Source organism: Stegodyphus dumicola, chromosome 3 (genome assembly GCF_044657685.1).
Source record: "Stegodyphus dumicola isolate Sdum_Otavi_A_Nest chromosome 3, ASM4465768v1".
Taxonomy (NCBI): domain Eukaryota; kingdom Metazoa; phylum Arthropoda; class Arachnida; order Araneae; family Eresidae; genus Stegodyphus; species Stegodyphus dumicola.
Genome location: NC_140770.1, coordinates 199500990 through 199524062, shown reverse-complemented (window position 1 = coordinate 199524062; position 23073 = coordinate 199500990). Strand labels below are relative to the sequence as shown.

The following is a 23073-nucleotide window of genomic DNA, read 5'->3' as shown; positions in this document are numbered from 1 at the left end:
CTGAGTTCGAAACCCGGAGAAGGCAGTATTATAACAGTCCGTCCTTTCATAGGAGGCGATGATGGCCACTTCGTAGGTGCCTCCATAATAAAGAGGCCACCACATATGGCCTTGTATAGATTAATGGACTGTGTTACACTGTAACTGTTCACAATCTGCCATTGGGGGGAGGGGAATTATTTTTCCATAATTCGTGTCGGAGAAGTACCAGAATAAGCTAAGGTTTCTAAATTACTTTGGATTTGTACTCTTAATTACATTAGCAATTTGCTCTTTATTAATAATTTGTTTATTATAAAAGTTTTTAGGATTGGTTTACGGATTATTAAATATTTTTTTCCTGTACTAAGTGGATTAACTAAATTTCTCGAAATTTTTTTAAAGTTAAATTTTTCATTTAGGCAATTCACTACTTTTGGTTTTGTTTAATTCTTTACCCATGTCTATATGATTGACGAAACACGAATTGAATAATTGGAGAGTTAGGTTTGGAGGCAACTTCCCCTTGAAAACATCTGTCTCCTGCCTGCTCAAGAATTATTCACTTTATGCAACATAATTTAGTCTAACAAATTCTTTAAAGTTTTTAGGATTGGTTTACGGATTATTAAATATTTTTTTCCTGTACTAAGATTTTTGCACTTAATTTACTTATGCTTTCTGAATTTGAGTGATATTGTAAATTAGTTCGCAGGAATAATTAATCTTTTATTTGTTTATAATTGAATTTTCATAATTTAAAATATTATTTAGCTGTATATGAATGAGGTAATGTTTTGCATTTGTTAAATTAAAATTTATATATGTATATATTGGAGTGCTTCTAACAAAGTCTGTTAAAATTAAGGCTGCAGTAAACACACTTCGGAATTCTTTAAATTGCTAACAATAATTTCTTCTTTTATGAGGGTAGCGACGAAACGTGCTTACTGTCTCATCAAGGGTTATAAAGTTAAGGTCGCCTAAAATGTTAAAAGTTTAACCCTATTTAATGTCCTGGATAAAGCCCATTTTTTGTGAATTTAAACACGTATTATACAAATACAAACCTTTTGCCGCAGACAGGTTTTCTTGAAAATCATTTTCACAGTCAGATTATCCGTTGGCTTGTTTCAGAGAATTATAGCAAAGTACGCGAAGCTATGTGCCGAATTAGAAATTTACCTTTGTAAAGGATTTTCTGAGAGAAACCGTTTTCTAGCTATATTATAGAAAGTCTCGCTTAGGCCCAGGAAGCCAAGTGGTTTGTGGGAATTCGAATCTGAGTTGAACTATCAGCATTCAGAGGCTTATACATTAGGTCATTATCTATGTGGGCCTCAAAGATAGAGAGATGGCCCTCTTAGGCTTGTATGCAAAAAATACAAACTTTTATCTGACGTCTAAATATACTCATTAATATTTTCTTTCTAAATTAAATTTGTGTATGTACTGTACTAAAAATTTGTGAAATATTTTATTGAAATTTGAGCCTTTCTGCTACAAGCGAATTTAATTTTGCAGTGAATTAAAAATTCCTAACGAGTCCTATCAAGTTTTTACTATTATTATTTCTTAATTTATATCTGATAAATTACTTGTAGTTTATTTAAATATGGCCAAGCCCATTTGCTCAAGGAGGACTTCGTGAAGGACTTTCTAAAAGAAAACTGGCCCATATTGACGTTACACATATTGAAAACCAATAATGCAGCCAGCCCATTCCCGAAGTTCGAACCCAGGTCGAACTACTTCAACAGTCCTAATCATTCGACTACTACTGGGGCGATGAATTATTTGTTGTAGTTTAGTAGATTAATTAATTGTGTAGAAATACTTGAAGGCCATTTACATAACAGGAGAGTAGCTATTTGCATAAGAGGGGGCTTTCGTAGAGGATCTTCTAAAGGAAACTGTTTCAGGTTTTTTTGAATCCGGAGGCTTTGAAATAAAATTTTTCAGATGTAGCGTAAAAATATTTCATCTTTCTTACTAAATGATTAATTAAATTATTCAATTTGCTTTATTGAAACAAGTAACATTCGAATGATATAAAACTTTTGAATACAATCTACGTCTTTAATTCTGAGTCTTAATAACAAATTTTGGTACTCTTCTATTATTGGGACCGGATCAGAAATGTATGAATGCATGTATATATGTACGTACGTACGTATGTGTATGTATATACATACACATATATGCACATACATACACACGTGCATGCGTACATACATACATTTCAGAATCCAGTCCTGATAACAGAATAGTGCCTAAATTCTTTCCAAACAAAACTAGCTGAACTAACTGTACTAGGTAAAATAGCTATTAAGAATATCAACTTCACTATCGATCTTAATGTAATTAGTTATTTAGGGATTTTCAATAATTCTTCACGAGACATATGCATCAGATAACAGTGTATATCATAGCTATGTAATATGAATATTAAATAATTGTTGTATACACTTTCATGTACAGCATGAAATAAATGGTTTCAGTATATTATCCTTCATGGTTGATGTCATGTCCTATAAGTAATAATACGCTTCATAATTTTTATATAAATAATACTATTCTTCATATTGTTTAATATAAATATCAAATAATTATAAAATTGAGTATAAATATTATTTATTGAGCTCGCTAGTTTCTACAACAAGTTACTTTATAAGTGGTACAGAATGTGATCTATGATTTCATGGAATTTTCCATTGTCATAAAGCTGATGAAATTATTTTCAAATGAACAAATTTACATTCAGAAATTGAGTTGTCCGTTATAATGGCAAAGATCAATATATGTCAACACAATGGACGACAAAGTGATGTCACAAACACTGCTTCCCTTGATTGCAGAATAAACGGATTTTCTAATTATGTAAAATGGAACAACGGTATCGATTTCGTATCGTATATTATTAATAACAAATTCAAAATAGACCAGTCTGCAGTTCAAAATAAGAGACCGGAAGTAACTGTCTTCCTGTCTGTGCTTGCTTTCGTGTTATATTATATTTAACTAGGTTAATGAAATAATTATTGTCTTATCATAAATACTTTACACAAATACAGAAAATGTAGCCTAATTTTCGGACAACCATTTACAATGAAATTTTATTTAGTTAATTAGTAATAATTAGTAAGTAGTAATTAACCTTAGTCGCTGAAATCAGTACTTCATTTCATATTTAGTTGCCGGGAAGACTTGATAAGAGGGAAACCTTGAAATATTCGTAGTGCATTCGCTCGGAATCGGAAGAACTCCAATGAGAGAAATGTATAAATTACTTACATTACATTATAGAGTCTAACCCTTTATGTTAACCCCTAAACTAAATGAGAACTCTGAATGACTTAAGCGAATTATCGCTATGTCTTGGAATTTACAACAGAGAACTGTCTGGTGGAATTTACAACAAACTTGGGTGTAAAAGACTCTTTTATTAACTCAGAATAAATTAAAAGAAGGTGCAGATTGTGCTTACAGGACCAGCCAGCATATATGCCGTAACTCTGCATTTATTTAACTTAATAAATCGTAAGGTAGCCCAAAGTCTACACAGACAGAATGCGCACAAGTTGGCTCGGACTTAATATCGGCGTGACAAACCTAATGGTGAGAATAAAGCAATGCTATCGAAGCTATTCAACTGGTAACGTGGCCTTCAGCAGGCGGAACATGCTCTCATTCTACCATTTAAAACTTTTCTTTAAATACCATCTCTTTTCTGCCTCATTTGAATACACGCGAACTAGAAATTAGTACTCTGGCAGGAAAAAGGAAAGCGAGAATGACATAAAAGCTCTTGAACATAAAATAACTGGTTAATTAATACAAATAAATGAATACTCTACAATATTGTTTAGATCAGGGCTTCTGAAACTTTTTTCATTCGCGACCCCTTTTTATCTCTGAGTTTTTTTCGCGACCCTAGGACCCCATAATATTTACGAAAAGTTTGTGGGACCCCATAAGCATTGTGAAAATCCGACACACGCGTGAGTGAAATTATTAATTTTTTCACTTGTATTGTAATACACTATTGCAGTTTTAGGTCAGTAGCTTAAATTTCGAATTTTAAGACGTAGAAAATGAGAAAATTTAAATAAGCAGGAGACGAAATGACAGCGTCACGTGCAAAACCAGTAAAATGAACGTTTCTATTATAAAAAGAATGCGTCGAAATGTTTTCGTTTTTTCTTTGTCTGTATTTTCTCATCTTTATCTATTTTTCAGATACATCGTGTAAAAATATCTGGTATTTGTAAAATTATTATAATAAGATAAAGAAATATCAAAACTGTTAAAATTTTTGCCGATAAACATTTTGCTACAGTTTCCGCGCCACAGTTTAAGAAACTCTGGTTTAAATAATTCCTCAGTTCACTGATTAAATGGTTAGAGTAAAGCATGTAAGAGCTACCTGCTTTAAAGTATATGCATTTGTGAAGCGTTTTCGGAGTAAAACTAGCTTGTATTCACGCCCTAAAGGGAAAACTATGACAGCTGTCATGGAGTTAGTCCGTTTTCTAGTCAATCTCGAATCGAATGATCAGTATTCACTTGTCTTACCCCCTCAGTCACAGGTGACATTAATTCAATGGTATTCTGAATCAATTAGCAACATGTTGTCACTATGTTTACATGTTTGCTTCTTGGTTATATTTGTAGCTGTATTTAAGGATTGGGCCTCTCTACTTGTTTTGTTTTCGATTAATTTTTAAATTTATGTCGTTACAGTAAGTAATTAATCCGACATATTATCAACACATGAAACGTTTTCTACAACAGAATAACTCAGATTGACTTTTCAACCAATTTCTGTTGTAGTTCGTAAAAGCTTTGTGAACGATAATGTGCCAAGCGCTCGGAATGTGCATGGAATATTTCGCATCCAGATAATATAAATACCATAGATAAGCACCTTTGAATAATGAAAAGGACGAAGCCATTATAAATACGGAAAGTTTGGTTTTGAGAAGAAGAACATTGCAGGAAAGAAACGACAAACAGCCATAAAACAAAATTCTGAAGGGCTGGAGATTTAAAATAATAAACTCCACTAAAAATTATTTGTTTTTGTTACCTTTCGTCCTTTTATTTTTACCATTTATAAACCCAGATTAAAATGTAACTGCAATAATATTACTTTTTTGTTCTTAAAAATATTTGAAGTATTTATTAACTAAATAGTAGATGGTGTATCACAAAAATGAAATTAAACGTTTCTTTTCCTTGCTTCTAAATTTGTTATTAATTTCCTCAAGGTAAAGAAAACATCTAGGAATGATACTGTACGATAACGTATAATAATGAATTTAAATGTTACAGTTTATTATATCTATAGCTCGGACTGGTTGTGGGTTTGTAACGTTATTAGATATTTTCTCTTTCTCTCTTCCTTCCGCATGCCTTCGCAATGTAGCTAAGCGCACGCTCGACAAGTATTCAGAAGGTCCGGAGTTCGAGTCTCGGCGAGAGCACTGCGGATTTCTTCAGCTTCCTGACTTCGGAAAATTCTTAAAAAAAAAAAAAAAAAAAAAAAAAGACTCTACAAATGGCTCTTGAACTAAAAGGTGTTGGTCGATACGATAACTCGCTACTACCAGGATCTCGCTAGTGGGTCCCTTAATCCCCAGTCACCCTTTAAAAGGGAGAGTAAATAAGATATTTTCTCTCTCCTTTTCGCATGCCTTCGTGGTATAACTGGAAGCACGCTTGACGCGTATTCGAGAGGTCCGAAGTTCGAATCCCGGCTAGAGCATTGTACATTTTTCATGTTCCTGAATCGATGCAACCTAATGACTCTACAACAACAATCAGACATTTTATCTTAAAGCGTCATACACACAAGCGTCCATCTCTCTAGCCTCTTAGCCATCGTATACTTTGCCTTGTTTGACTAAAAGTTCAAAGTAATTGTACAACTTTCCATTATTTACATCCGAGATTTAACTTTTCGTCTGTCCACATAACTTCTATTGATTCGGCTTCTACTGTACATCTTATTATTTAAAATGGCTCACAATAAAAATATGATTTAGTCATTTTACATTAAGACCGTAGTGGTTTTCAAGGAATGGTTATTTTAATTACAAACAGCTGTGTATTTGTATGTAATTTTCGGTATGTAAGTGATGCCAACAACTCATTGAAGACACAAAGGATAATTTTTACATAAAAAAGTTTTATTTTCGATCTCTTTATTTTTTATTAGATTCTATCCGCCTTCAGCTACTTTTCCATGTAGTTGTTCTTGAAACATTTGTCGTGAAAGCTGACTCAAGATTTGTAGACCCGTGTCATAAAGATGCCTGAGAAGATATCCATTTCTAAACCATTGTTTTCACGTCGGAAATGCTTGCCGTCGAGGAACTATTCCAGGTGCAACATGATATGGCATATTAGTCTGTTAACCTCAGGTGTGAGATGCGTAATGTGTGATCTAGTCGCTGCCAATTAAAAACGTTGACAACAGCTTTGCGTTTGAGTAAAACAATATCAAAATGTCACACTGTCATGAAGAAACAGACTTCAGGAGACATCATGCCAGTGCATTTATTCTACAGCAAAATTTCCACAAAGACAGATAATATGCAGCAACATTTATTGTTGCCTCTTGTGGCAAGAAGTCCACCAGAAAAACATGGTACTGTTCTAGAATACGGTTACTGTAATCTTGGGAACTGAAACTAACTGTTTAAATTTCGCTGCTGCCGACGGTAACGAATGTCGCCGTTTCAGTGATTACCACTTGGAATTTGATGTTAAACGAAGTACAAATGTTTCGTTACCCTCATGACGATGCGGCTGAACAGTTTATCGCCTTCCTTATGGTGTCAAGTCAAAAACATCAAAACACTGGCCAGATCCTTTGTTTCTTATCCTCGGTAAGCATCCTCAGAATCCATCGAAGACACAACTTCCTGTAAAACGAAGCTTTCTTACATAATTTTGCAAACCGTGAAATTCGTAGGAATTTCAGTAATAATATGGAAATAATCAGGCATCTGTTTTCACGAATCATGATGTTTATAGCCCTCACAAGATCAGCTATTAGGTGGGGAGTGTTGCGATTTTAAACATTCATATATTCATATGTTGCCACGGTTAACTAGCTTTTAGAAAGTTAATTTGAATTGTGAGTCAGCTATTTATCTTCTAACAACACTCAGAGCTTACGATTACATATAAGTTAACAACCATAGGAGATAAAATGTCAACTATGTGATTATTTTTTTAAACCAAAAATAGTGACTTATGTTTCCTTTTTCCCTAAATCTTACGCTCTGAAATCACTTCAAAGACAATTAGAAAGCTCTTTTAGCATGCTAATAGATTCTACGTTTAAAAACATGATTAACTGCTATTTATATCGAATTTTAGGAGAACTTTGTTCCGTAAACAAAGCCTGTATTGAAATCAATAGGGTGTTTGTATGATTTTGTTTTATATTTTTCCTTTTGGATGCAAAAAGCAAGGGCAAAATTAATAATAATAATAAAAATCTGAAAGATTTCAGATTTTAAATTACGTCCAAAGAGGCGTTTTTTAACATTTTGTGTGTTACCTTTATTTATTAAATATTATGTTCTTTGCACTTAAACTATAAAATTCAGTTCAACAGCAGTGTCGCAAAATAATTTTAAAATGAGCCTATCTTTAGAATTTCCGATACACAGTTTCGCGCGCTGGAGATAAAAAAGTTTTTTCAACCCGTAGGCCGTAGAATGTTGTCATTGCTCGCTTTTAAATCGTTGAGTTTGTTAATCAAATATTCGTTAAAGTTTTACAAAATATGAAACCGACAATAAAACAAATTCCAAATTTCAAATTTGGGCTTTCAGATGCCCGTATTTGGTGGAAGATCACGTTATTCAAAATTGGATAACTGTAGGTACCGTTGTTTTATCACAAAGTGAGAAACATACATACATTTATGCAGATTCTTCATTATTTAATTTCTTCAAATACAATACAGGGCGATAGCATTTGGTGGCAGCGATTTGAAAAGTGATACAGCCTTTTAAAATTTTCAACGCAAAATCGCAAAACGAAAACAATAGTCCTTCAGGGACGAAGTCCTTTCGACTAATAATATGGAAATTTTCTTAAGCTTCCGTGATAGCAACTTGCAAGAAAATTTATTTCACACCTTTTTTTAGTGCAAAAAGGACTCTTAGTCTCGAAAGGGGATTTTGCGTTGGTTCATATAAATGGTGTATCACTTTTCAAACTGTTGCCACCAAATACCTTTATTATTTTTAAACATATTAAATAACGGAGAATCTGCATGCATGTATATAAGTTCCTCGCACTCTGAAAACACGACGGTAGCCATCAAATTGTGAATAACGTAGTCCTCCGCCTGAACATGGGCACCTGGAAGTCCGAATTTTGAATTTTGAATTTAGAGTTCGTTTTATTATCTATTTCATATTTTGTAAACCTTTAACAAATTTTTGATCAACAAAGCCAAAGATTTCAAAGCGAGCAGTGGCAACATTGTATGGAATAAAACATTTTTATCTCCAGCGCGCGATAATGGAATCTCTATCGGAAATTCTAAAGATATGCTGTGTATAATATTTTGTGATTTTTATGTTGAATCGAATTTTAGTTCAAATTTAATTGAATTGAATTTTAGTTTAAATTTATTCTAGTTTCCCCCCCCCCCTCAAAACTTTGTGATCGATTTTTAAACTTCTTTTTGATAAGATAGCGATTTGAAATTTTGTACACACATTGTTTTTGAACAAAAATATAGCGTGGCAAAGCGATTTTTTTCGTATTTCAATTCTAACCTTTTTTTTTTTTTTTTTAATTTAATGTTGAAACGATTTTTCGCACGTCTTTGACTTAATGAAAAAAACCTATAAAATCTTAGAACTTTACTCTTTGCATCATAGGATAGAGTTGAAAAAAGTCTTTCAAATGATGTTTGTAGGAAGATTTTAATCAATTACTGATTTTTGGTAAATGCGCTGGACTTTTTTCGATCATAATTTTGGGTTTATGAGATTACGGCGAAGCCTCGAGAGCTATCTGCCTAAAGGCAGGGATGCTTTCGTGAAGGACTTTCGTATACACGTTACACATGGAGAAAACCCCGAAAACGCCCATGCAGCCAACCTGTTCGCGCGATTTGAACCTCGAACCGAACTACCAGTGTTCAGCGACTTTACCGCTCGGCCGCTAGTGGCTCTATCGATCATAAGAATTCGACGTAAAGAATAACTGAAAGTAAAAGAGCAACTATTCATTGTTGGCAAATCATTTTTCAGTTGAAGAATTTGATGTATAACCTGCAATTGAAACTGAAATAATGAAAATTTAAAAAAAAGATTTTAATAAAATAAGCTTATATTTGAAATTCATAAAATGTCTGATGAACTAAAAGTAGAAAAATAATTTCTCACATAGTTTAAGTGGAAAAAAGAGTTTAAATAATTCTCTTCACAAAATTCATCTGCAATTTTATATCATTAATACCAAAATCTAATAATCAAACTGCATTGCCAAAGTAGACGCCATTCATTTTATAAATGTATAAAGGTCGTCTCGCACTTTTATTATCCGTTATATAAAATTGTAGGTGAATTTTTCAAAGAGAATAATTTCATCTTTTGTTCTCATTAAACTATATTGTTGAGTTCTACGGGTTCGTGGACTTAGAGTAATTGACGATAACACTTGATGAAGAATCAAAACACAATTTATTCACCAGTATTGCACAGGAGAGTTCCAAAGACACGTTTACAGTCGTCGAAAAACTACGATAAGCACGCTGAAACAATCAACAACACAGCCTTCAGGCTACAACTGTGAAAACAGCTTCACGGCAAAGCACTGAACTGCAAACCCCGACTCAGTTCAGTCGCTCTCCAAACTAACATCTGAATTCAAGATACTCTTCTACTCCACGTACAGACAAGGTATATATAGCTTTTAACTTACCTTCGAGAACATTCTCGAAGAAACTGCTAAGAATACGTTCTAGGATGTTCTCGCTCCATCTATGGCATAACACCAATTTTCGCCAAATGTCGCGAAGTGGCCGATTTCGTACCAAATCTGGCAAATCGTCTTTTTCTGCCGCTTTCTGGTAACCCTAATCGCGCAACCCCGCTTTGCGGAGGAGCTATCTCACCGCACTGGGCATTTCGCAACACACACTTTTATTATTTGTTATATAAAATTGTAGGTGACTTTTTTTCAAGAGAATAATTTAATCTTTTGTTCCTGTTAAAACTATATGAATGAATTATTTTTCTGCTTTTAGACTGTAAATTATACTATGAGTTTTGAATAAAACTTTATTTTATTTATTTATTATTATTACTTAACACTAAATAATTATGTATTGGAAAAATCTCCTTTTAGGGAATTTTATGTAGATCAAATGGACTAAAAATTATTATTCAGAATTGAAACACACGTTTGTTATTAAGTAAAGCTAGCGAAAGTATTAACACTTTTATCTTGCTTTAGTTAAAGTAAACATAAAATTCTTATTAACTGCTTTTGTGTTCCTTCTTTCAATAATTAAATTTCTGTATTTTTATTTTTACAGATACAACCGAAAGAAGTAGAAAAAATTAATGATATTACTGTCCTGGAAAAAATAGAGGTAGGTTTTTATACATATGTATATCTTTATTTTGAGACTAAGGTATAAATGCTTTCGAAATTCACTTAGAAGGCAGAAATTAACTGCAATAAACTCAGACTTTTAAGGAAAATACTGTTGAATATGACTGCCAATTAACTATTAAAAATGAATCTTCTTGAGAGTTTAAGAAATCTTTCTTTTATTATTACTAAAGAAGTATTTTTATTTTGTAACGGATGTAAAATGTCTTACCATTCTCTCCAAAACACTTTTAATTTTTATTTATTATATGGAGTTTAACTTCTCTAAAAAGGTACTAAGCAATTAAGAATGTATTATACTGATTTCCTTCATTTCAGAAGTGCTTTCAAAAATCATTTAAATTTCTATAAAACATCACTGTTATCCACATTTTTAAATGAAAAATCTCTGTGATGAATTTCTTTTCATTTAAGAGTAAATTTAGAAATTTTCAAACAAATACCAGTTATTTTGTAGCAAATTTGTTCAGATTATTTTTATTACCACATAAATAACCTTCTTTAACAGAAAGTCAGATGAAAATATTTTCCCGCTCCAGATACAATGTTATCGTCTGCAAAAGTGGGCTCCTTTAAAGCTTGTAAATTCCAATAAAAGTCCCTCCTCCTTGTGTTGTTATTGTTGTTGATCCTTTACAACGATGTTCTTTGCAAACGCTTTACGCCGGCAATTTTCGTCATATGTGTATCGCTCCAACGCTATTTAGGGTTTTTCATATGCTGGAACAAAGTGAGTGTTGCCATTCGAAAATTTGAAATCTTTTCACTGTAATCGTAATCGTGAGAGCACTATTGTTTTGAATCATCATAATCTCTAGAACTTAATCTTCAAATAACAACGTGTAGAATTCCATTTCGACTAGTTGAGCGTATAGGCTGCTAGGAGTTCATACAGTTAGGCTGCTAGAGGTAACCATACTGCTAGGGGAAGTTTTTTTTTATGATCATCCTGTATGGCACCTTATTAAAGGCTATTAATGGCTGGAGCTGCCACATTTATATTCTATTTGATCCGACTAAGGCCTTATTATACAGTTCAATTTTGCTTTAATTATCATTTAAAATGTTCCGTATGTAGACTTCAAAAATTTGTAAATCGTAACACAAAATCTGATTTCTTAAAAGGAGGCTTACTTCTGCCTAATTCCTTCTCTCGGCTTCAGAAAGAAATTGTTAGGTGCTGCAATTACTTTTAATGGCAAGAGACTATTATTAAACTTGAAGCTGTTATTAGTATCGCCCGGGAGAGGGAATCTATTGCAGAAACATAACACAGTACCTCGGACATTCATACTTTGATGGACCTAGAAAGCTGAATATGTTCTTAATACACATAGTGTGTAAAACACATCAGAAGTCAGTGAAAATTTTTGGGTTTACCTAAACAGTTTTCTCTAATGAATAATATTCTATTTCAATTGACATTTCATGGGCGGGGGAAAAAATACCGAATGCATATGCAGTCTATATATCAACAGTACTTTACAGTTGAAATTGCAGTTTATTTAGGAATAGTTTCCTAATAAACTGAGGTCCGCAAAATTGTATTTCATGCTAGGGTAGTTAGAATTGCAGGCAAAATAAAGAAAATTGTGAAAAATGGAGCACATAATACGAAGTCAAAATTCAAATTCTGTTCCAGACCAAGTGTTTTGTTTGACTTGAGCGACAATTGAATGACAGTTTTTAAAATGAGATTCCTCCTTTGGACTCTTCTTCCTAATTTTCCGCTTCGATTCCTTCGATGAACGCCGGATATCCGGCCGACGCTCCATGGAAACTGAGTTGTCTCCATTTCTCTTTTAACCTTTTAAAACTTCGATTTGGCAACAAGCGTAGCGTGCGTGGGCTGTAGCCATTTACCAGGAATTATTTTTTCATTTACATTTCTTTTACTTTCAGAATGTTCTAATCAAAAAATAGTTACGTATCATTCCCTTTTCCTATTAAGTCTTGAAACAATTAACCAGAAACTAATAAGATTTACAAAAAAGTATTAAAAAAAGGAAAAACAAAATTTATTTATAGTACACTTCTATTTTAAACAGCTTTTTGATAAAATATTCGTAATGCTTACTTAAGTTTTTTTTTTTTTTTTTTTTTTTTGCGAAATTTGAAATCATATTCACTTTGACAAACAGAATAGCAACTGTGTAAATAAACATTTAATATTATATAGAACTTTTCAGTTGCAAAGAAAATATAAAGATAAAGTTACAAATGACCTTCGAGTATGAACAGGAATTATTCTGCTAAACTTTATTTACTGAATACAGTGAAACTCATTTACATTACCCAACCCACTATGGGTGGGGGTGTTCATATATTTTTAGAACGGTTTCGATAAAAAATTTCAAAAAAAAAAAAATATTTTGGAATAACAATTTTTGGCACCAGCTTAATAATATCTGAAATGAGAAATATCGTCTGCTATTTTTAAATTTGTTCTTTCAAAATGTCGCATGTAAACAAATTGTGGATTGAAGGATATATTCCTCCGCTTTACGAAAAAAATATTAATATGCTGTAATTCATAAGCTTCGTGAAATGCATGGTATTAAAATATAGAAGGACAAAGTAAAAAACATTATTAATCGGAAAGAGAAAAATCAATCATTACTTCTACTTGGAAGGAAGACTCCAAAACGAATACTCGAAAAAAGTGCGTACAGTTTCTAATGTTTCTAAAATTAAATCTTTGGTAACAAGAAAAAAATCCACTGACATAAAAATCAGTTGCAAACGTTTAAAATGCATTTGCAGCAACAATAAATAAAATATTAAACCAAGGTTTACAACTTGTACAAAAAGAAAATTGGGAAAAAAAAAAAACAGCTTTACAGTTTTTCCCAATACCACAGTCAGCATGGTAACTGCACAGAAAAAATAAGAATCCACAATCCAGCGCAGTATGCAGTCTAAAAGCACTCGCGGAAATATGATAGCCGCAAACTGCAGTAAGAGAGAAGTAAACATTTTACAATATAAGCTCTTAAATTTTTCTTAATTTAGCAGTAATCCGTTTAAAAAACGGAGCACCAGATATAACGTTAGATTTGTCTCATTTTTCTTTCTTTCTTTTATTTTTTTAACTACAGCAATGGTTATACTATTAATTAGATATATTATAAATTGTGTCAATTTAAGTGACATATTACAAAGTATTATAAGGGACATATTATAAAAATGATTACAAGTGCAATTCAAGTGCATATTTTGTAAAAGAAAGTAAAATAAAGTAAAAGAAGTTCACTTTTAAGAAATATGTATACTGCTTTTAAATCTATAAGTTTATAGATCCTTAAATATTGTATGCTACAGCAATAGAGTATTTTGAGTTAGGGAATTTTTCAGGCCATATCGGTGTTAAACACTGGATAGTTTAATGTAGCATAATGTAATGGAAATGAAAAATGTAAACTATAGACGTTTCTAACATCAAAATACGGTTTTAGTGTTTTTTGGGAAAAGTGGGATTTATATTTTATGTACACAGGTATGGAATTCGGTTTCTTACACAGTTCAAGAAATGGTAAATGTTTACAATTGGGTGCCCCTTGTTTTTCGGCGATTCTTTTTTGACGCCAAGATCGGTGCCAGGAAGGCACAGTTTCAAGCTGGCCGCTACGCAAAACCAAAATAAAAAGTCAAAGAATTGCACAAACTCTGTGTCCATGTACACATTGATCTGTTTTCACTTAAGAAAACATCCCAGAATTGCACAAACTAGGCATTGCACACTGCCCTAAATTGTTCATGTACACATCAATCTATTTTCATTAAACAAAAATCAGGAAGCTAAAACAAAGTTAAAACTTTTATGGTAACCAAAAATCAGGTTTCATCGCCAAAATTAAAAAAAAAAAAAAAAAAAAAAAAAATTTATCGCTGATTGAAGGGGCACCCAATTCTACACTAGAGCCCAAGAAATTTTTGTAAAACAAAACTAGATTAGCATAGATTTGAATAAATCGCTTTCGGGTTCGATGGAAATCAGATATAGATCATTTTTCTTCAGGAGCAAAAAAAATTTGCGAGAGGTATGAGAAGAAGTATTCATTTTATATGGAATTTAATGAGAATAAAAATTTCGTAAATTTTGTATAATATGTTACTGAATGTTACTGAATGTAACATTCAGTAATATTGTTGTATAATATGTTACTGAATTGGAATAGCTTCAAATTACGAAGCTTTTTAGTCCAAAGGGGCAATTTGCCCAGAAGGCATTATTAATTTCGTTTTGGCATTTTGCGTCGATCCACTTTCTGCGTTGACTCACTTTTCAAACTGTTGCCACCAAATGTTATCACCCTGTGTTATATTTAAAGAAATTAAATAATGAAGAATCTCCATAAATATATGTATGTTTCTCGCATTGTGATAAAACAATGGTACCTAGAGCCATCGAATTTTAAATAACGAAATCTTCCACTGAATATGGGCATCTGGAAGCCCTAATTTCGAATTTGTTTTATTATCGATTTCATATTTTGTTTCACTTTAAAGAATTTTGGATTAACAAAGTCAACGATTTCAAACCGAGCAATGACAATACTGCATGGGGAAGGAGGGGAAAAAAACATTTTTATCTCCAACGCGCGAGACTGTATCGGAAATTCTAAAGATATGCTCATTTTAAAATTATTTTGCGATATTGCTGAAGAACTGAATTTTATGGTTTAATTGCGAAGAATATGATACTATTTAATAAATTAAGGTAAAACACACAAAACGTTAAAAAAACGCCCCATTGTAAAATCTGCAAGCTTTCCGATTTTTTTTTTTTTTTTTTTTTTTTTTTTTTGAAGTGCTTTAGAACTTTTAAGTAGGTAATGAAACATTTATGTTGTCACTTTTTTTTCCTTCACAATTTAAAAGATTAAATTTGACTAAGTTCTATCTTTTGATAACAACAAGCTATCGTTTTAGGTTTCCTGAATGAATATTAAATATATCATTATTAGTACACCTGGAGATGGAGCGAAAATGGAGTGGTGAAAAGCAGGCTTAGTTTCTTTAGAGTCAAATTTAGAACAGAAATTTATGCGATCTACAAATGTTACAAACATTTGCAAGTGATCAGTATTCGATCACTAGATGCTTGTTATTTTTTTATTTAGAATTTAGTATTCTATTTAGCAAATGGCTTGTTAGCCAAGCCATTTGCTAAATAGAATACTAAATTCAGAAGAATAAATCTTAAAATATTTTCTGTAAAAACACTATACATGTAACTTTCATTTTTGCATAGGTAATCATTTTCTGCTCGCTTAAAGCAGTATTTTTAAACACCCGCGAAATCTAAAGTGGATTGTTATGCATCTATACACCTATTTTATGTGAGTAAAACAAACATTCGATGATGCATGAAATACAACTGATTTCTGTTTTAAGAAGTAGCATCTAAATCTGTGACATGATCGATGATGAAAACAAATAATAATCGTTATTTTATTGATTGGCGTCTGAGTGACAATGACTGATATGCTCATGTAGGTCACGATCAACTGTTATCGGTTACAGTTAAGAAGCGAAAAGGAAAAGAAACAGTAAAAAGTTGTTCAGTTTATCTTCATTTCTCGTTCATTAAACCCGCAAAAGAATTGTTGTTCTTTTTCTGCTGATCTGAAACGATTTCATTAGCATTGTTTTAATTTTATGGATTTTTTTAACTGTTTAGTTATTAAAGCTGTCTAAAATATTTGGTGTTTCTTTTGTCGATTATTGTACTGGATAATTTTTAGTAAAATTTTTCAAAGATTTTGTAGACTAAAAATTTGTTTCCACAGTTAGCTATTCATAATATGTGCATGTTATGAACCAATTTAGTAAAAATGACTGTTTCTGTTTCGAAACTTAACTTAAAACTAAATTAGCAGCATATCATTCTTTATCTTGCTAATACTATAGTTCACAGATTATTATTAACGATTATTCAATTCCCGACAGCGTTCTTCGATTAAATTCAAATAGAGGTAAAGGCTTCGTGAAACATTTTCAATGCTACCGCAATTTTTTAATAAGCATTTAAATTTTTGTTTTTGTTATATTATTTCATACCATTTTATGTGAATTTTTTGTAATTCAACAATTTAAAGAGTAATATAAATTATAAAAAAATATTTTAAAAAGTATGAACAATTTTTAATATTCATACGGTTCGATAATTTTTTATAAGTAGTATTATATTTGCAAGGAATTATGGCATGCTCGTCTAGCCAGCAGCTGGAGAATATATGGTGCAAATCCAGACGACAGTACAGTTGGTTTCTCGTGTTTCCTGAACTCAAAAATTCAGACAGTTTCGAAAGTGGCTCCCGAACAATGAGTGTGGTGACCTGCAGCTCATCATTTTGGTTAAGTGGGTGTGATGCCCCTATCCTGTCGTCCTTTAATTGAGAAGGGGGAAGAATATGAGGAATTATCCCGTATATGCTCTTAGGGTGTAAGTAGTTAGCCAGCAAGTGGAAGATTCATGGTGCGAAACGCAGCAACAGCATAATTGATTTTTTATGTTTCTTGCTTTCGAAAAACGTACATACTGTTGATCTATTACGACTAATTCGTTTTTCTGAGCCAAATCGTTAACCAAGATTTAAGATACTGTTGATCTATTACGACTAATTCGTTTTTCTGAGCCAAATCGTTAACCAAGATTTAAGATACTGTTGATCTATTACGACTAATTCGTTTTTCTGAGCCAAATCGTTAACCAAGATTTAAGATACTGTTGATCTATTACGACTAATTCGTTTTTCTGAGCCAAATCGTTAACCAAGATTTAAGATACTGTTGATCTATTACGACTAATTCGTTTTTCTGAGCCAAATCGTTAACCAAGATTTAAGATACTGTTGATCTATTACGACTAATTCGTTTTTCTGAGCCAAATCGTTAACCAAGATTTAAGATACTGTTGATCTATTACGACTAATTCGTTTTTCTGAGCCAAATCGTTAACCAAGATTTAAGATACTGTTGATCTATTACGACTAATTCGTTTTTCTGAGCCAAATCGTTAACCAAGATTTAAGATACTGTTGATCTATTACGACTAATTCGTTTTTCTGAGCCAAATCGTTAACCAAGATTTAAGATACTGTTGATCTATTACGACTAATTCGTTTTTCTGAGCCAAATCGTTAACCAAGATTTAAGATACTGTTGATCTATTACGACTAATTCGTTTTTCTGAGCCAAATCGTTAACCAAGATTTAAGATACTGTTGATCTATTACGACTAATTCGTTTTTCTGAGCCAAATCGTTAACCAAGATTTAAGATACTGTTGATCTATTACGACTAATTCGTTTTTCTGAGCCAAATCGTTAACCAAGATTTAAGATACTGTTGATCTATTACGACTAATTCGTTTTTCTGAGCCAAATCGTTAACCAAGATTTAAGATACTGTTGATCTATTACGACTAATTCGTTTTTCTGAGCCAAATCGTTAACCAAGATTTAAGATACTGTTGATCTATTACGACTAATTCGTTTTTCTGAGCCAAATCGTTAACCAAGATTTAAGATACTGTTGATCTATTACGACTAATTCGTTTTTCTGAGCCAAATCGTTAACCAAGATTTAAGATACTGTTGATCTATTACGACTAATTCGTTTTTCTGAGCCAAATCGTTAACCAAGATTTAAGATACTGTTGATCTATTACGACTAATTCGTTTTTCTGAGCCAAATCGTTAACCAAGATTTAAGATACTGTTGATCTATTACGACTAATTCGTTTTTCTGAGCCAAATCGTTAACCAAGATTTAAGATACTGTTGATCTATTACGACTAATTCGTTTTTCTGAGCCAAATCGTTAACCAAGATTTAAGATACTGTTGATCTATTACGACTAATTCGTTTTTCTGAGCCAAATCGTTAACCAAGATTTAAGATACTGTTGATCTATTACGACTAATTCGTTTTTCTGAGCCAAATCGTTAACCAAGATTTAAGATACTGTTGATCTATTACGACTAATTCGTTTTTCTGAGCCAAATCGTTAACCAAGATTTAAGATACTGTTGATCTATTACGACTAATTCGTTTTTCTGAGCCAAATCGTTAACCAAGATTTAAGATACTGTTGATCTATTACGACTAATTCGTTTTTCTGAGCCAAATCGTTAACCAAGATTTAAGATACTGTTGATCTATTACGACTAATTCGTTTTTCTGAGCCAAATCGTTAACCAAGATTTAATCATACATGTATTCAAAAAATTTATAATATGTTCGAATGGTAATGAAATTTTAAGAAATTACTAATTTGAGTTCAAAATGAACGGAAGAATGTTTCTTTGCTAAAAAGCTAAAATGTGTAAAATATAGGCTAATAATGCTGGATAAAATGGACAGATTTACAATAAAATATCGACACTCAAAGTCTAGTGTTAAGCTGCTTCTTTTTCTTATTACATCTACAATTACGGATTACTAATAAAATACTTTTAGCTGCAGACATAGTATTTTTACGCGAAAATTCAAAAGACGTGAAAAATAGTTCAAAAGTTTCTCCAGAATAAAAAGTTTGAGAAAAACTGCTGTGTAGGAGGAAATTCGAACGATAAAACTTCATAAATATTTCGTAAGAATGGATAAAGTTAGAAAGAGTTAAGATAACAATACTGCAAAACAAAATTCGTCGTTAAGCCGCAGGCTAACGGTTATTCTGCGCCATATTAAATTATAAATATCTTTAATTATTTTCAGCAATACAGCAAATGTTTATGAAGGCTTATAATTAATTAGATTTATTGTAAATCATATCAACTAGATATTTTTCGAATTATATTAGTTAGAGATATTACTTAAAAGCAAAATATACGTTTAAATAGCAAATCTACAGTTACGTAAATTACGTAGTCAAAGCAAGGCAATTCCTCTGTATACAGTACATAATTGCATAATAAGTATGTACATAAATGTACAGTAAAACTTTATAATAAGTATGTATATATATGTATACAATTTACTTGTATAATAAGTATGTATATATGTATGCAATATAATTGTATAATAAGTATGTATTTAAGTCCCTCATTTAGTTGAGTAATGTGCTGTTTTAATTTGAAAGATAAATTTAAAGTCTTATAAAATATCGAATGACCACAGCTCTGAGAACTAACATATAACTAGCATATGGTTAAATGGTTGATAAATGAAAGATCTGATGTCTCCCGAAATAGTAGCATTTTCCAGGCTGCACGGATGATAACTGCGTAATGTAGCATCTCGAAAAGAGTTATAGATTTTCCTAATCTCAATAACATAGCTGAACATTAAGGAATAATTATATCTTTAATTCTGATTCTATTTAGCTGCATTTGTATAAGTTACTTAATCATTATATAGTATCTTTAATCGTTAGTTTATTTATACTAATACGCGCATCACATACTTCGTAATGTTAACGTTGCAATATGAGACTCATTTATAAAGTAGCGATTAATCTATAAAGCAGAAGTTTATTTTCTGAGAATTACTATGTAGAATATACAACGGATTATGTCCGCCGTATATAATGTTCGAAATGTAATTTATTACTTATACAGAGTGTTTCAAAAATACTGCAAACTAAATACCTCATGTACTGGCCGTAGATATGTGGTTTGAACTAAGCAACGTATCAAATAAAATAAGATATTCAGATTGGAACCATTTTAATTACAAGACGCCTTTTGATAAAAATTATATACATACATACGGAACTTATTTGATATTGCTTCGTAAGGAAAAAGGTTGACAGTAAAAAATAAATTTTTTCATAAATTATTTGGTCACGCAAAGAAATTAGATAGTTCCAGTCCATCCTTATGCATTTATGGTTACCTGATATATCATTAATAAAGTTTCGAGAACCATATACAATGAAACCTCGTTTCATGAACATAATTCGTTCCTGAAGATGGTTCATCTCACTAGATGTTCGTAAATCGAAGCAATTTTCCCCATGGGAATTAATGTAAAATGTATTGACTTCATACTGATTATTGCTTATAAAAGAATGATCTATACACAAGTTCATAGCAAAACCATCGGAATTCATTAAATTTAGAAACATATACAATATAAACGCAATACTAAACATGCAAAAAATAGTAAAACTTAATTAAATTTTACCATATCTATAGGAAGGAAATTTCATCGCGTAAACAGGAAACTGTGAAGATGCAAGATGGTTATGGTTTGAAAGCAGAAATCCATGAACTGTTCCATAAAACTATAAGGCAGGTACAAGTTTTCTCGGTTTTTTCCCCTTTCTCTGTCTTTTAACACTGCTCGCCTCTACTTCAGAATCTTTTGACTTTTGTCCTTCTAATGTATCCAATGCGATTTGTTTTTCTCTACGTTTTAATATGTTCCTAAAATAAGACATGGCATTATCATCGAAAATATTTACGCTGTGCCTTGCTATTGCTTTATCAGGATGATAACTTTCTATGAAATTCCGCACGTCTTCCCATTTTGCACAAATTTCATGTATCAAATAACTAGGAATATCCTTCCTTTCTTCTTCTTTCTCTGAAGATATTTCGTTCACAGTCTCTTTTTGTTGCAGCTTCGGAAGTTGTTCAAGTTCTTCCTTTCTGAACTCATCTTTATGGTCTTCTGGAAACTCTTCCACTTCTTTATTGCTAATTTTTTCACAGCTGAATTCTTCCTGGGGAAGAAATAACTCAGTTTTCAAATAGTCATTAAAATCTGGCACAAAATCTTCAAAAGCATTTTGGTTCGCACTCGCGGCTTTTCTATGCCTAACCATGCTGTACAAGCCACTTCTTTTCTTAAAATTCTCAAACCACCCTCTGCTGGCTTTGAAAACATAAGTATCGGCACTCGTGGCAGGGTATTTTTTGACCAGGTCATCATGCAGTAGCCTTGCTTTTTGACAGATGATGCCTTCAGAAACAATGTTACCAGCTGCCATTTGCTCGTTGACCCAAATGAGCAGCAATTTCTCCACTTCTTCAATCGTCTGTGTTCTTTGTTTAGTAAGAACTGTTACCCCTCTTGCGACATTAGCTTTCTTAATTGTTTCTTTATTTTTCAGAATAGTGCAGATAGTTGATTTTGCCATTTTAAACTGAGCAGCAAGATCAGAGACACGAACGCCATTTTCGTGTTTGTCTATGATTTCTTTCTTGACCTCTATCATGATTCTGGTCATTTTTCTTTTCATTTTGCTTCTATCATTATCCTTCTTTGGCGGCATGGTATCTTATTTAATAATTTGCATTACGAACGCAAATCACAATACAGCGTTAAATTCAAACGACACGCCATAAACATGCAAAATGAAAGCCACGCAGCAAATGGCAATCTCGCCGCTTTGTCGATCTACGTTGTTAATGCGCAGATGTTAGGGAATCTGTTCTGACGTCACTCCACGCGAAGCTCTTACATCACGTGACCTTCCACTGCATTATACTGCCGTTTGCTAGTTCGCGTCTCGAGGCATTCGTTCATCATCCGAGACATTTTTCATCCGGAAAACTTGCTCCTGTGTTGAAAGCGTTCGTGATTCAATATTGACTGTGCTTATTTCTGAATGCGAATTTGTAAATGATGTTTTTCGTCAGAAAAGTGAATGTTTAAATTTGCTGTTAGGAATATTAAAATACGAATTTTTTTATTCGATATAATTCTATTTATTTATGATCATAAAATGAAATGCTCGCTGTGTTACTTTATCGAATGAAAATAATTTAAGCTGTGATATAATTTTGCTTGAGCTTAACTCCCTACGAGTGGCTTCCATACGAATATCTGGTGTTTTCGTGGTTTTCCTCATATATAATGGGAATAGCAGCCAATTTCTTACAAAGTTCATCAAGAAAGCGCATAGGTTCATTATCGTAATCAATTAATTAATCATCTAGCTATATAATTTGAACATTATCAGATACTAGTTTTGTATACTTTAGAATCTGTTTTATTTCTTAATTTACGTATTTACGTTTAAGAGCGATTTGCTTTAATTAGCTTGTAGGATGCGCAAGATGTGAAAAATGAGCAATGCCCTCACTGGGACTCGAACCACGGACCTCTCGATACGCACCGAGCGTGCTGACCATTGCACCGCGAAGGGATGCTAAGGAGGCAGGAGAAATACTTTATAAGCTCTTTATGATCTCTTTTAGTAACTTATTGTGTTTGCTGAGATGCACTCAGAGGATCTCGATTAAGAGAAGAAATTCACACGAACCGGGTTTTTAGCTTAGATCCTTTTCGGTAGGCTAGGCGGAGAATGACTAAAGTTCGACCATTTCCGGTTCCTATCCTTCTACCCCTTAAAAAATATAGAAACCTCGCCTTCCCAGGACTGGCTGACAAGGCCTAAGATTACGGAATTCTAAAAATGGGACTAATTTTTTTGTCGAACTTCTTCTCCCGCCTATTGCGGCTAGATTAGGTTATTTGAATA

The 23073-nt window shown here is 32.4% G+C and overlaps 1 protein-coding gene across 1 annotated transcript in view; it reads left to right on the top strand.

Moving 5' to 3' along the window:
• The window catches only part of LOC118193437 (uncharacterized), a 421049-nt gene that overhangs the window by 98308 nt on the left and 299668 nt on the right, over positions 1-23073 (top strand). The window contains exon 8 of the mRNA XM_085812477.1: positions 10556-10612. Coding sequence (XP_085668603.1) covers positions 10556-10612 — 57 coding nt within the window. The remainder of the gene's footprint in view (positions 1-10555; positions 10613-23073) is intronic.